The 16,334-nt window shown below is 44.0% G+C and overlaps 2 protein-coding genes across 2 annotated transcripts; both read left to right on the forward strand.

Moving 5' to 3' along the window:
* The first annotated feature begins 1,821 nt into the window (after positions 1-1,821).
* On the forward strand, positions 1,822-3,114 carry LOC131881329 (uncharacterized). The gene is made up of 2 exons (XM_059228166.1): positions 1,822-2,182; positions 2,270-3,114. The coding sequence occupies exon 2, from the start codon at positions 2,324-2,326 to the stop codon at positions 3,023-3,025; it is 702 nt and encodes a 233-aa protein (XP_059084149.1). The 5' UTR covers positions 1,822-2,182; positions 2,270-2,323; the 3' UTR covers positions 3,026-3,114.
* A 1,768-nt stretch (positions 3,115-4,882) lies between these two features.
* Positions 4,883-15,979, forward strand: LOC131881330 (uncharacterized). Its single transcript, XM_059228167.1, is given in 4 exon segments — positions 4,883-5,036; positions 5,110-15,605; positions 15,690-15,802; positions 15,873-15,979. Coding segments are annotated over 2 exon segments (10,554 nt in total). The 5' UTR covers positions 4,883-5,036; positions 5,110-5,125; the 3' UTR covers positions 15,764-15,802; positions 15,873-15,979.
* The last annotated feature ends 355 nt before the right edge of the window (positions 15,980-16,334 follow it).

The raw sequence follows: 16,334 nt of genomic DNA on the forward strand, positions 1-16,334 counted from the left end.
AGATTTTCGGGTTATGACCATCGTGTCTCCCGGGAAATCATAATTTTAACTTTGAGTCAAACAAGCAAAAACCATGTAGTCAACAGCCACCATCCGGTAATCTTACAAATGTGAACACTAGTAAGATAAAAGCCAAAGAAGAATCGACAAAGTTGAAAAATGGCTAAAAAAATGTGGAAAATTTGGCACAAATCTTTTTTAAGTCCAAAAAGACCAAAAAAGTTGAAAAGTTTCCTGACTATTTTCAATTTATGTTTGGGTTTTATTTTCCATTTCGCAGTTGATTTCCCTCTTCATTGTACAATTTTTGGGCTTTCACTGATTAATGTGCCTTAAAAGAACTCTTTTCCTTGGCAGAAATCCGCACACGTACACATCAGTCTGTTACCCAGTCAAAAAAACGACCAGGATTGCAATCAATTGGTATTAACATAGTTTCAATTTGCATGTTTCATTCTCAACAAGAACGGGACAATGTGTTCAATTCCAAACTTTTCTTCAACTATTTGAAATATTTGTCGTTACAAAAATCCTGTCTTCAAAACTTTGAACTACTTTCTTTTTTGATTGAACATACCAGAATACAAACAATTAGCACCAACAGAACATTTAGGAACATGATTGTATCAATAATCCTGGGACAAAGTGAAGGGCTTGGCTCAGAGATGAAAACATCAATAATTTCATTTCGCAAGCAGAGCCAAGGTTACAATGGCTATTTATGCAATGGCATTTGCTTTTTTGCATTAAGTTTAAAGATAATGGGGCTTGATGAAATTCAGGATGCTCTCTGTTAACCACCATTCATACTCGCAATAATTCATTCAGTTTTATATAAACCTCTCTTTTCCCGTGCAATAAATCAGTCAACCATTCACCATCTTCATGACTTGACACTTTGTGAGGTCGCTTTTTCGTGCAACGAGTTTGAAGTAATGGTGGGGCAAGCTCTTAAGCCTGTCCAAAAAATCGGTTTTGATTCTACAAAACTAAAGGTGACTAAAGCAATTGCCTTACAAGGAATTGCTTTTTACACGGGCAATTTATTATGGTCTTGAGTCTAGACTTGTCCCAACACTAGTACAGGGTGTATATTTTGAAGAGAAGACATGAAAAGGCAATAGTAGGGTTTCTGACCATGTTGAATTTTGAAAAACACAATTTTCTTTTGCAATAGCGGTTTTTTCAAAATAAAATCTTGACTTAAAAAAATTAAAAACCACAAGCATATTCTTTGAGATCTACTATTTCTTCACTAGAGGCTGGAAGCTTACTTTTCAGCCACTCGTGAACAGGCAACCATGATCTGAAGTTTCTAACAATTGTCGTTGTATAGAGTCAAGATTTTACCCATGAAAATTGGTTTTCATAGAAGGAAAGAATTTCTGTATCATTGACTAGGCCAATTCCAAGCATTGCTCTAAAGTTCATTCCAAACAAAAAAGAAATGCCAGTTGCATTTTTCAGGTGATGTCAACCGAGAATTATTAACAAAAACTTGTCTATTTACAACCCAAAAGTTCAACTGAAAACCCAAGGTAGTGGTAACAAATGGTATCATATAAACCTGCAGATCTACAAATAGTCCTATGATAAATCTTTGGTGATTATGTTTTTTTTTATATTTCGTTAAGCAATAATTTTTTTTTATATTTCGTTAAGCAATAAAGAGAAGATCTTAGTTCAACAAGTAACTAAAGTTGATTGCATCATGTAAAGTTTGGGAAAAGAATGAGAAGACAATTTAGACATGCAGATTTCACATGCATACAAAGAAGCATGGGAAATATCATTACAGTCAGCACGAATTTTTAGGTCTGCGATCATTTAACGGAAGTATTCAAGTCAGAAGTGAAGGTGCTTTACTATAGTCCTGCCAAAGAAAGGAAAAAAACTAAATCTGCTGAGGACAAAAACAGTATGAACTCGGAAAACGGAAGACTTGCCTCTTGCATTAAGGACTAGAGTGCTCCCTAAAAGATCCCTCTAATCGCCACTTGCTTCTGGTTAATGACACTTGTGCACTCATTTTATTGTTGGGCATCGCGAGTGAGAATTGAGGTGAGAGTTTAACACAGAGGTGCGAGACCGAGCGCCATGTTTCATTGCAAAAAAGGATCTGTACATGATAACAAATGAACGTCTGATGCTACTGCATATTTGTGTTGGGATATCTAAGGAGGTGAGTGTGCAAAGCACGCGAGTAATTGATGATTGTTTGCCTAACACATAGTGAACTCAATGACAACCCAGTTATCTTTGATTTCAGCAGCAAACGTGAAGCAATGAGTGAAAATTAAGACCAGGAATTCAATGATCCAACATGGAAGAAGTCCGTTTCTCTGAACCAGTTTACCATCTCATGCTTGTGGGGGATTTCTTGGGTGTCATCTTCATTTTCATATTGATCTTCTGGATTGCTGATAACATTCAAACTTGCCGCAAAACGGCTGCCAAATGGAACAGGAGCATTCGCAAGCGATCCCAACGCCTCTCCAGTACTCAATTGTGGACTTGTTCCACTGGATCGGAACAAATCGACTCGCCCAACAAAATCACAATCTCAAGGAGTAACAGTAAAGGCCTTGACCAAGAATTGGGTTCCATCCCAAGTTTCACCGACCACGAGGTCCCCCAAGGTTTGGGAGGACGCAATATGAGTGTGGTCAGTGAACGATCCACCACCAGTGTGGTCAGCTACGATCCCAATCAACGGACTTCCATTGGTTCGATCTCGCTGCAAAGTTCCGGTCCTTTGGGGGGTTCGGTGGAAGGTGCTGGGCCCAATGTCAAACCCCTGGGCACCACCCTCCCAGACCTCTATGTCCAGTTGTCTGATTCTCAATTACAAGAAATGGTGGAAGAGAAGAAGAATCGGGACAATTTAGAGGGCTCTCAAGGACCTTTTGTAGATCCTCATCTGGTTTGCCGGCGATTAGAGGTCTTGCCCGAAATGTCAGAACAATCCAGTATCCAATCCAATTTAGTGCTCAATTTCCCTGTGTCTTCTCGAAATCGAGAATGAAATAATTTCTTGTGCGGTTTGTCCAATGTCAAGTATCTCATGTCAATGCTAGATGGCTTGGTCCATTCTGATAAATTTCAATGGTCAGATTCTATGTCACGACAAATGTGCAATTTATTTGATTGTGTTAAACATGAACACGAACGCAGTTCGAGTGTTGTTAACGATCCACTTTCCGTTCCAAAGAGTTAAGAAAATCTTGCTCCTGAACTGATCTGCGCTGTCTCTAATGAAGGTAACAATTGAGCTCAGATTCAAGTCCCGGTTATCTCAAAAGAATAGGCTCAAACGATAGAGGTATGTCGAAACGATGTAATCGAAAGAAGGCCCTCTTGCAAAGAATTACGTCACAGCCTTTCCCGACTCTCGATCCTGGGATGGGCAAATTCGTATATTGCCTAGTGATTGACCTGTCAGTGTCGTAGTTTTCTTTAGAGCTCTAGTTCTTCCCAGCGTTAATTTGAAGAGGGCCAAGGCTCTGGCCGGCCAAGAAGCCACTTCTGTTCTGCACGCTCCCAATGTCCATTTGGACCCTTGACGGACTCAAACAGACTGACATGCACACATCTTAAACGGACCTTCATGGTGAGCTTTTCTGTCATTTCTCATTATCCTCGCCTTGCTCCAAGTTTAATTGCCGCTATTGCATTTTACACACCCCAGGGAATGAATGTTCCTTTCTCAGTACGTTTTTGTGCTCAAGCCTCAGCTTAACGAAACGCAAAAGACTAGGTTCCATTTTCATGCCCCGTTAAAGGTAGAAGATCGTGTGAATTCCACGATCCATCCTGATCACCGATAACTTTGGAGGACAGCTCTGATACAACGAATGACCTGACCTTTTGCTCAGGTATAGGCTGCGGACTTTGTTCCCATCAAAGGTCTCATCCTTGTTTGCCCCCCAACAGACAAGGAGGCTGAACAACGAGAGTCGATCCGATTAAAAAAAATTGAGAATTGGGTGCAATGATGGATTGCCTTTTCCCGCAGCTCCAGCCCAACACCCACCCCACAATTGGGATCAAATTTTCCTGGCTCTCCTGGCCCTCCTGGCCCTCCTGGCCAAGGTTGGGATTGTGTATGGTGTTGTTTATTTGTGTAGGTTTGTCACATTGAATTAGAGCTTTCCCCAAGTTTGCCTCACTCATACGGGGTTCACTGATAGCCAAGCTTGTTCCAAGTTTCAACCTGTGCATTCTTGTTGCCTCGAATGCCTCGTCAGCAGCTTGATTTTCGATCTTGCAAGCATACAACCTACCGAGGACGTATCTTCCTTGTTCGCCCTTGACAAGATTTAAGGGCCGGCAATAATTACTACTGCTAATGCGATTACTGTCCCAAGCACTGAAGGAAGTCGGGCTTCTGGGTCGGGTTTTTGTCCCGCTCAAAGATTTCATTCGTAACAATTGGCATATTGCAAAGCTAAAACATGGAATCCGAAGAGTGATCCAAGTGCAATCTCCTTTCAATGAGCGATGCAAATTCGCTAGCAAAGTTTCGTTCGCGGTCTGTGCCTTGGGAGACAAGACCCCCCTAATTCTCCGTTGTCCTCGGTCGTGACTTTCAGTGAACTGAAGGCCAACAATCATCCTCGTTCCCCGTCCTCTTGGCTTTTCGGTCGCCCAAGACCCTTAGAAAATGATTTCGGAAGCATCCGTCCTTCTTGTTGGAATGGGCGACAAATGGGAAATGCGGGGGAAAGTCGAGATATATAATGTACTCCAAGAGGAATACGACGACGACATGGACGACGAGAACGATGATGGCGGCGAGGAGGAGGACGAGGAGGAGGAGGAGTGTAGCCAAGGCCAAGAGCATCCTGAGGGGAAATAACAACAGCACTGACATTGATACAATCTTTCGTCCTCTTTCTTTCTCTCAATCCGAAAAGTGAGTTCGTGAGCCAAAGAGGCGGCCAAAGGTGCTGGAGAGTGAAGAAAAACTACTGCCCACTGACGCTCCTCCTGATGGGGAAAAAGTCTTGACCATCTTGAAATTTCTCGAAAATTAAGTGAGTGTGAGGAGCCATGTTGAATTTTGTTTTGGTGATATCTCGGGTGTACAGGAAAAATAATTTATTCTAGGAAATCACTCATCATCATGGAAGCCCAAGGGGTTAGAAGTGAGTCTTCGGCATCCATGTCCTTTGACGGGGCCCTCAAGCATCTTTTTGGCTTGGAAAAGAAACTTCGGGTGGAAATGCTGGAGAACATCAGAGATCTCAAGCTTCAAATGACCTCCAATAGAATCGATCTTGTGGCAAAAAAGGCCACGAAACTCTTTGAAATCCGGCACCAGCTCTTCTCCAGCAAAGTATTATATCGCCAAGAAAAGGACATCATGGATGAGTTCGAGAAACTAAAAGTCATCCTGGAGTCAGTTCCCAATGCCGAGGACAACGGGTGGAACCGAGCCAAATCCGATTGCTTCGTCCTTGGGGCTCAATTGAACGAAGTGCGGAAACGCCAATCCACTCTGTCAACCAAGGTCCAAGAATTGGAAACGAATGTGGAAGAACTACTCTCCGTTCCCTTGGATGATTTGGATAGTTATGACATAGAGTCACTCAAACGCGAGGAAATTCAATACGAAAAAATGGTCCCAACCCTGTCCAGTTATTCTATGGGAAACACCGCCGCTTCCAATGGCTCCAATTTTCCACAGAAAACTCCTGATCTCGAGACATTCCAACCAATATCAGCTGAAAAAGTGGAACTGGATACCATGGCACAACCTTCGGTGGAGGCTCCAAAAAGTGCGGGTCTAGAATCTCACAAGAGCGTTGAAATCAATGATAACCAGATTCACTTGGATCATACGGAAGAACCGTTGTCTCAGATTATTGAGCCCTTGGAAGCCTATGCAGCCAAAGAAAATACGCGAACAGAAATTGATCAAATGCTTAAGGACTTTGAAGAGCAAGGTGATTTGAAGCAGGAAATATTTGGGAGTTGGCTGGCCGCAAAAGAGTCGGATCTAAAGAAGGAAACGGGAGCACGTGGTGACGACCCAGTGGTGCTTGATGCGACTCCACCGGCCAAACCAGCCAAGAAGAAAAAGAAAAAGATCCCCAAGGCCAACACAGAGCAACAAAATGATGAAAGTGAAGACACCAAGGACAAGGAATTGCCTTCGTTCTACTCCGAGCAGGACAACGAATGCTGGTCCGAGGCCTCGAAGCAAATCACAGAGAGGGTCGAAGAAGAGAAGATCAAGGAACAGACGAAGAAGTTAGAAGAGGAACTCTTAGCTGAAGGAGCCCAAGCTCAAGACACACTTCGTTTGGAAGCGGAGCAAAGGCTTGAAGAAGAGAGACGACTTCAAAACGAAACTCAACTTACCCAAGAAAAGAAATTGCATCAAGAGGCCAAAATTCTTGAGGATGCGAAGGCAGCAGAGGAAATGAGAGTCACTGACGGAGAAAAGTTGGCCCAAGAGGCAAAAATCCTAGAGGGACATCAACTTCTTGAAGAACAAAGGTTAAAGGAAGAGGCTGAATTGTTTGAAGCACTAAAGGCTGCTGAAGTCTTGAGAATCAACGAGCAAGAGTTGCTAGTTCAAGAAGCCAAGGCTCAGGAGGACTTAAGGATTGCAGAAAAGCAAAGATTGGAAGAAGAGGCCCAACTTCTAGTGGAACAAAGGGTGATTGAAGAAGCAAGGATCCAACAAGAACAAAAATTGGCTGAAGAGGCTAAACTTCAGGAAGACCTAAGATTGGCCAAAGAATCAAGGCTCAAAGAGGAACAAAGATTGGCAGAACAGGCCAGAAGTTTAGAGGAGCAAAGATTGGCAGAAGAGGCCAGAAGTTTAGAGGAGCAAAGATTGGCAGAAGAATCAAGGCTCAAAGAGGAACAAAGATTGGCGGAAGAGGCTAAACTTCACGAAGAACAATTGTTGGCCGAAGAAATACGGCTCAAAGAGGCGCAAAGGTTGGCCGAAGCCGAGAGAATCTTGGAAGAGCAAAGACTGGCAGAAGAGGCCAGAATCTTAGAAGAGCAAAGGTTAGCTGAAGAGGCCAAATTTCAGGAGGAGCAAAGATTTGCTGAAGAGGCCAGGCTCAAAGAGGAACAAAGGTTGGCTGAGGAAACCAGAATCTTAGAGGAGCAAAGGTTGGCTGAAGAAGACAGAATCGCAGAGGAACAGAAGTTAGCTGAAGAGGCCAGACTTCAAGAGGAACAAAGATTGATTGAAGAGGCTAGGCTAAAAGAGGAACAAAGGTTGGTTGAAGAGGCCAGAAGCTTAGAGGAACAAAGATTGGCTGAAGAAACCAGAATATTAGAGGAGCAAAGGCTGGCTGACGAAGCCAGAATCGCAGAGGAACAGAAGATTGCTGAAAGGGCCAGTCTACGGGAGAAACAAAGATTGGCAGAAGAATCCAAGTTCAAAGAAGAACTAAAGTTGGCCGAAGAAACAAGGCTCAAAGAGGAACAAAGTTTGGCTGAAGAAGCCAGAATCCTTGAGGAGCAAAGGCTGGCTGAAGAAATGCGACTTCGAACAGAGCAGATTTTAGCTGAAGAAGCCAAACTTAAAGAGGAACAAATACTGGTGGAAGAAATGAAACTTCAGGAGGAACAAGGGCTTGCTGAAAAGGCCAAGATTGAGGGTGAATTACAATTTGCCGAAGAGCTGAGAACCAAACAAAATCAAATATTGTCCGAAGACTCCAAGGCTCAAGAACCTGACATATTTGAAGATGAACCAAGATTGTTTATGGATGTCCCTCCTAAAAAGACAGAGGCCCTAGCAGAAGAAACTCGCAAGGAGCTTGATAAATCCCACAATCACGAAGAGAAGGACGTGAATGTCCTCAAAGGCAACGCTTTGGATGGGGGTCAAAGAGCTGAGGAGCAAGAATGTGAGGAATTGGTTAAAAGTGACGAGTCACAACATGGCATGCAGAAACTGTTGAGAGATTCCAAACATCCTGATAGTCCTCAGTATAAAGAAGACCCAATGACCAAAGAACAAATCATCGCTGAAGAGGCTACATTAGAAAGTAATGACCAAATTGCCCAGCAAAAAAGTTTGGCAGGAGAAGCCCCGTCAAATGACAAAACGAAGTCACTGAAAAATGCCAAACTGTCTGACAAAAACAATGCCAATGGTCAACAATCCGTCCAAGAGGAAAGTACCAGTTATCTTGATACCTCAAACTTGTCAGTACAAGATAGCCAAAGTTCGGTAGCCAACAGCCAAATGGAGGCTCAAAATCGTGCGAGCAATGAAAACCAGCTACAGAGTCTCCCTGAAGTTCAACTCTCTGGCTTAGATCCACAGGATACTCAAAAACCTGATCAAAATCCTCCAAAACGCAAAAAGAAGGTCGTGAAGCCCCCGGAGCAAGACCAAAGTTCAAGTGTCAATGTTCAAAATTTAAATTCTACATTTGATGAGGAAGAATCAGGAGATGGAGTAGATGGTGTGGCAGAACATCCTTTCAGACCAGAAAAGAAGACCAAAGGGCCCAAGGGTTCAAATGATCCTTCTAAGAACATTACCAATCATTCTCAATCAGCTGAGGAGCCCCCAAGTGAAATCTCGAAACATGAGTCCCAGTTTGAGGATAAAAATGGCAATTCAACTATGTCCAAGCCGTTGAGTGAGCAATTTTCCTCAGATAAAGCAACGTTGCAAACTCAAAATCAAGACATTAGTAAAGGCTTCGATGATGATCACGATCCTCATTCAAGTGCCAAGTACCCTTCAAAAGAGAATATTTTCGCAGTAATGGGAGAAGCTGAACCACAAGGCACTCAAAGTCCATCGGTTCCAAAGAAAATGAAGAAGAAGAAGAAGGCTCCAACACCTGAATTTGCACATGATCCTAATGAAATTCAATAATCAGATCAAGCACAAACGACTCAAAGCAACACAGGCGACGATTCCCATCTGCCATTAAAGCCCGAGAAAAAGAAGCGTGGAAATAAAGAAATTGTTCAGCATGACTCTGTTCCCAACGAAGATCAATTGTTAGAACAACCAGACGAGCCCAAAAGGAGTCGCAGCGAATTGCGCGAACTCTCGGCCATCAATGAAGATGAAGCTAGACTCTTGCAAGACCTCGAAGAGCAAAATCTGGAGCGTATAGAGGCTGAATTTGTGGCTCACAAAATGGTCATGGAACAAGAGGCTCAAATGGAACAAGACGCCCTTAATCAGGGTGAGACGAAATGTTCAGGAGCGACGAATGCTCCAAGCAAGCAAAATGCAGTTTCAACGGAGAAAGATGGTCCCGAAGGTCCTAAAACAGGTATGGCAAAGGATGTGGTCATGGATGTGAATGAGAAATTGCCAATGTTTCATACGACTGATGATTCCCAATCCTCACAAAACCCCTTATCCAAACCTGAAGTTGACACCAGGTCCACATATCTTGAAGGAGTTCATGAAGAAGATAGCAACAACAAAAATGTTTCAGGCATCAAAACGAACAAAACCGGGAAGAAATTGCAAGATAAGAATAAAGCCAATGATGATGTCAATAAAACCAAGACGGAGCTAGATTTAGAACCGATGATGTTGCCAACAAATCAAATGTCTCCTGAAATTTCAGAGTCTGTCTCTACAGCCGACGGTGACAAAGGTTCAAAGCAACCATTGGATCCACCATCTTCAAGTCATCCCTCGCATTCAAAACAACGATCATCTGGAACTGTCACGTGGAAAGTGGACGAAAAAGAAGAATCACGAGTTGAAGAGCACCATTACAGCAAAATAAAGAAGAACAAGGGCAAGAAATCCCCATCTGACAAGGCCCTCAAGGCCGACAAGGCCGACAAGGCTGACAAGGCCGACAAGGCTGATGAGTCCCGTACATTTCTAAATCAAGGCTTGCTCGTGACTGAATTTCCGGTTTTGTCGCAACCAGGTCAAGAAGTCCAGGAAGAGGATATTTACTCCAAGCCTATCAAGCCCAAGAAGAAGCCTCCAACAGTTAATGCTCCTAATGATGTGCCAAAGAGGGCCAGGTCCATTGAATCCTCTCCAGAACCACACTATATTGTGCCAACCAAAGGGTCCAAGAGTAAAGTGACCATTCAAGAAATTCAAAGGGCCAAGGCGAGAGTAGCCGAGTCTCAAACATCATTGGATAAGGCTGCAACTGCAACTAAAATCGATGGGAAGAAGGCCAAACCTGGCCTCAAATCAATTATCGACTTGGAAATTCCAGAGGCTGAATCGGACCCGGCTAGGACAGACCAAGCCAATGGTGCCAAACACGTGCGGGACAAGAACAAGACCGACAAGGTAAGTTCTGATGACGAGGAGGCTCATCATGATGATGACAATGATATGAGCAAAGACACATTCAACACAATCACCCAAGCACAAAAACCAGATAACCTTGGAAGCAACCTTGTCGTGGCCAAGGACACAGATAATCTTTACTCGAGTGATTTTGACTATACTGATCTGGACACAGTTGAACAACCACAACCACTATCTGGGGCCGCTCCATTACAAGCTAACCATTTGGAAGAAGAAGACGAAGACCCAATAACTCGCAAGACATCAAAAGCAAAAAAGCTCTCTAACACATTCAAGAGTCTTATTAAGAGAGATAAACCCGAAGAAGATGTGTTGACTCAGGAGAAATCCAAGGCCAAGCGGTCCTTGCTCAATTTTATGAAGAGGGAGAAAGACACTGCTGTTGAGCACAACGACAACGTGGACAGGGATAGGATTGACGAAGAAAATTTATCGATTGGCGTAGGGGAGAAAGAAGAGGCTACTTTCAATAAGGAGGATCAAGCGAATGAAGACAAAATTGAAGACAAAATAAAAGCCAAAGAAAAAAAGAGCTTCAAGGCGCTTTTTCAACGGGATAAGAGTTCAATGAGAGAAAATGAAGACAAATCTGGAAACGGCCCTGACCGCGAGAGTGCTCAACCCAAACCAAAACGTAGCTTGAAAAAATTGATCAGTCGAGATTCTAGTTTGAGCAAGGAGCAAAGCAATCCCGAAGAAGCCTTACAAAGCACCACCCACGAACCAAAGGCAAACCAGGCGTTCAAGAATTTTATTAAACGAGATTCAAGCACAAGGAGAGGTGAAGAAAATCTGAAAGAAGAACCAAGAGAGCTGAAAGGACTGAACAGTTTAGCCACTAGATTTTCTAGACCTGCCAATGGGGAGCAAGATTTCGATCCCCTGGAAGAAAACAGCAAAATCAAAGACGGAACTATATCTATCGAAACTAACGTGAACAGAGACCCGGACATTTCACTCACTCAACTTGGAAATGAGGAAGAAAACGAACAAGTCCAAACCATTGAGGAACTCCACGAGGAAAGTAATCGAATAGAACAAACTCGCGACCACGACGTTGATCTCAGCGAGATTCCCTTTGCTCCAGAATATCTCGAGCACGTTTCGGAAGATATAGAAGAAGATGCAAATACAAGATTAACAATGCAACAGGAATCGCTTCCACTGGCTCCCAAGCCAATGAGTAGGAAAAATAAACCCTCTGAAGTTAAGTTTAGCAACGATATTGCCATTGTAATTGAAAATGTGGACAAACTTGATCAACAACCGCACAAGCCCACAAAAGAAAAAAGTCTTTTCCAAGCCTTCATGAAGCCAAAAGAAACGAAGACCAATGATGAATCTCCTCTGCCACCTGGATTGGGCAAGCTTATGACTGGCAAGCAGGCTTTGCTTAAACACCCTTCCCCCAAACAACGTGTCATGTCCTTGGATCGGAAGGGAAGATCTGGTAAGACATCAGGATCCAAAGTCATTCCACCGACCCCTGATGAGGAAACCCCACATTCCATTGAAAACATTCCAGTCCCTCCACAGAAACGTGCTAGATCACTAGACAGACGGGCCCTAAAACAGCAACCCAACGAAGGGGACACCTTAGTAGCAAACCCTGTGGGTGACATTCCACACATCGCTCAAAAAAACCCTGGAAGCGGGACCCTTAATAATGCTACAAGTCATTCATTTAAGAACCCTGGACAAACTGAGGATTCTGCAACTAACACCTTTGGTAAGGAGAAAAAGCAAAAGAAGAAAAAGAAGGACAAGGTTCCCGAGGAACTAAGAAAAATGAACTTTAAAACTGTGGATGAACTCAAGCTACCTAAACCACCGGTCCCTAAAAGAGGGAACAAGTTGAAACGATCCAGTTCGTTGGATAATGTGAGAAGAACCAGTTTGCTTCTTCAAGTGCCGGGATTCAATACTCTTCCTAAGCAGCGAAGTCGCTCCGCAGATACCCGAATGCTGGAACGAGAAATTAATGCCGGCGTCTCTTTTCAAGCTATAGCACCTTTAGTGCAAGAGATTGCTGAGGAAAGGAACCTAAGACTTAAAGAGGTCACTTTGGAAAGGTTTGATACCACTCTACCCATATTTAGTGTGGACATGCCAGATATGAACTCGAAAGCCAGGCAGAGAAACGAGCGTCTCAAGGTTGTTCAACAGCCATATACCGCCACTCTTCAGCCACCCAAGCCTGAGCGCCGAAGGTCGAAATCCACGGAAATCGCCACCTTACCCAGAGAGGGCATTGTGGAGGTGCCAGTGAAACCCAAAAGGAGCCGAAGCAAAGATGCCTCCCTTCAGCGATTGAAACAAAAGACACCATATTCTGTCACTGAGTTGCAGAAGCTCCAGGAGAGAAAGAAGCAGCTGACCCTGGATTTTGTAGATCTTCAAGTCAAAACGGGAGAAGTGAGGGAAAAGCTGAAAACACCGTTTGAGAAGGATGTCGTCCTCGCCGCCATTGCCGACACCTCGCTATTAGCTGGGAGAAGAGGTAGGGGATTGACAAGGAAAGACGATGAGGTCAGAAGACAAGAAGCTATTGAGCAGGATCGTCCAGTTGTGCCCAAAGTAGCAGCTGGAGCGAGACAGGAACAGACATGGGATCAGCTGGATTTTTATGGGACGGCAAGAGGAAAACAATTCGGCACAATGGATTCAAGAATATCGGAATACAAAAATAAATACTATTTCTCAAGTGATGATGAGGATGAATCCTTTGAAGAGCCTATCGATTCTTCACTAGACCAGGACGTGACCCTCGACTCCATGGGTAGACCTAAGAAGGTCTCCTTTGCCTCTCTGGAGAGACAATGGAAGCTAAAACTACCACATAAAATTCCCAATGAGGATAAATCATGGCCAGCTTTACCCCAAGGCTTTCCTGAGCGTCCTTATCACGAGGTACCTCGGGCCAGTCCGGGCTTATTGCATGCTAGGATGGAGGAAAATGAGCCGCTTCGTAATAAGGCTTCTCCTAATTTGAATTTCATAATGCAGCAACAAGTGTCCAGGGAACCGATGTCAAATGAAAACGGCAACCAAGATACATCACCACGGGCTTTTTTGGATGCTATGACTGGTGGAAGAATTTCAGGTCCCACTGGAACTTCACTCTCAAGGGAACCTTCTGTTCCAAAAGACGATGGAGGAGGCCTCTTTGGTTCGTTGATGAAGAAGGGAAAAGGGCTCTCGTCCAAGAAAACGTCTAGAGCCTCTTCGAGGACTAATAGTACGGAGAGGGGATCCGTTTTGAAACGTGTTTTTCATAAGGCCTCATCTGCCGAACCCATTAGTAAAAAATCCGAAGCATTGGGCAACAAAGCCACGCGAAAGATAACCCTTCCGTTGCCCAATAAAATGACCGAGGCTGCTAGCGTTGGAAATTTTGCCACCCTACCCTCTCCTGATCCAGAGGTACCTAATCTCTCTGACACGCCAATGAGCAAGAAGAATAAGAAATCGAGTACCTCAAAGATTGAGGCTGTAGATTTTGATAAGCTCTTTGAGCGAGGCCATGCCCAAAGCTCTTTGGGTGGGCTCAATCTGGTCGATAGCAGACTTTTAGGCCCTGACGGGGTACCTAAGCACAATCAACCTAATTCAAGTTTAAGTTATGAGGAAAAGGTCCAATCTTTCCTGGATGAGCAAACCATTGGAGGCTCAAGCCAAATCCCTACTGTGGACAAGAATGAGCTCCGAAGCCATTACAGCACTCGAATAGATCCATCGCCAAATCGGTCTCGAAACACGAGTAAGGCCGACATCAAATCCAAACCCAAGTTCAAGATTCGCTCCAGAGATTCCTCCTTATCCTCAAGACCCGGCCATTCTCGACCTGTCAGTCCTTTGGATTTTTTGAAAAAGCTGGAGGGGCTTGCCAAGGATGTTGAAGTTGAGCGAGAATACGAGGAGAATGTATGGCCTGCCGTGAATCCAAACCTTCCTGGCGTGTTCGATACAAGGCCACCGAGTCAGCGAGATAATCGGAAAGATGGAACTTACACCGAACCTACCCAAGCTCACCTGGATGCCTTTAATTCCATGAACTTGTCCCCAAGAGGTCAAGTGCCAAACCAAACGGAGAGAAAGCTCTCGAATGTGACAAGCTCTCCAGAACAAGTATTATCATCCTTGATCATCCAGCCACCTTTGGCCCAAACCAATCTTCCTCCACCACTCAGTCCGAGCCTCCGAAATAATCCAAATCAACCTTCCAATAATTTCTATCCCAATACCAATCAATTTGCGCTTGATGTTTGTGCCCCATCAAATTCAAATCAAGACTCTCTAGATCCGAATTCATCTTGGGCTTGGGCAGGCAATGATCAGGGACCACCTGTTCCACCCAATCGAAGGCCAAGCTCGCCTTGGGCGTTGAATGCCTCCAATCAACAACAACCAATGGCACAACCGAGAAGAAAATCAATTGGTGCTCAATTGACCGCACGGGACCCCTCTGGGATGGGCCAATTCCTCTCAGCCCAAGATGCGTCCCATGGACAAAGTCGAAGTGCTTCTCATTCTCCCAACATATTTGGATCGGACAACGCTGGTTCACATATCCCTTTGAATGTCCCTGCCGACCGTCACTTACCGGCCAGACTTCTACCTGACCCCTTGAGCAAGGATATGAGCAACCACCCCGGAATGAATCCTCACGACCCGTCTAAAAATGTGGAAAACACAGAGCTGTACAAAAGGCTTCATGATGGACTTCAAACTGTCGAAAATCTAATCTTATCCAGTCCATTCCATCAAGAGCAACAGATCACGCAGCGCGCTAAGGAACAGTTGCAGGGTGCTGACCAAAGTGGTCAAAGTGGTCCTCAACCCATGTCCAGTCAAGTGTACAGTCAAAACTTGGGCAGGGCCGAATTTGGAACCCTCCGCAAAAGGGATCAAACTCAGAGGGCCCCCGGTGGTGCTAGTGCGGTACCATCTCGCGATCCAAGTGGTGAACGACCAAGATCCCGGGCAACTTCAGGCACGTTCGCTCAAAGCAGACCCAGCGCACTGATGTCGCGACAAAACTCTCAAGATAGCAACCTCTCTCATTTGAGTGATAGCCACTATCCAGATCTTGAATTCAACACTAATTCTCGTCCTGGTTCGTCAATGGGCACCAAACCCAATCATGGGGTTCTTCATAATAACGCACCCTCAAGCGGAGAATCTAGCCGCTCGAACTGGGCCACCCAACGATCGGGTTCATCTTTGAATCCAACTCCTATGGTACTGGAGAAAAAGAAGGCCATATTGGAACGGATCGAGAAGGAGAAGCAATTAGTGAAAGAGGCCAAGAGTAAGAGCGTGATTTTTTTCCCGTTTTTTAGCTCTAAGGGCACACCCCCTTGTCACCACTCAATGTAATGCTCATCTTTTTCAGGTCAAATGCTTATTCTGCTCTTGCTTGGGTTGTGCATCTGCATCCTAATTTATCTGCAAAGTGAGGAGACATAAAATGAGGAAACATTCCATCACCTCTCCCATGTCCCAGGGGTATGGTTACGAATTTCAGTTTGTTTCAGAAATTGCAAGCAAACTAATTCAATTTTTATTTAACCAACAGGTTCTTCCGATTCGCTCAACTGCTTAGCCTCAAAACATGGCTATTTTATGACCAAACATGCTTCCCTTTTGTTTTGAAGAAGAATAAATGTTATATTCATTGTTCAATGTTTGGTTGTTTATTGCTTGTAGCCACTCGGAAATAAGGATAGGGAGAGCACAGCCACAATTGAAAGAATAAGGGAAAAGTTCCAAGATTGTTTGGTAAGTTGGCATGCATAGTATGCATACCAACTTGGCAAATGGTTGGCAAATTAGGTATAACTGCTCCATGATTTCATGTACGGCCTTGCAATTCTGCCATTGCTCAAATTTTATGAACATCAATTACCAAGACTGTTTATGCATTATAATACCTTAACATGCGTGTGCTCTACAAATATAAATCATGAACAAAAATAAGAGGATGCGCGTGATCTAAAATCGAGAATTGAAAAGTATTGAAATGTACCGATCTGCTTGA

This window comes from Tigriopus californicus, chromosome 5 (assembly GCF_007210705.1).
Source record: "Tigriopus californicus strain San Diego chromosome 5, Tcal_SD_v2.1, whole genome shotgun sequence".
In the NCBI taxonomy this organism is placed as follows: domain Eukaryota; kingdom Metazoa; phylum Arthropoda; class Copepoda; order Harpacticoida; family Harpacticidae; genus Tigriopus; species Tigriopus californicus.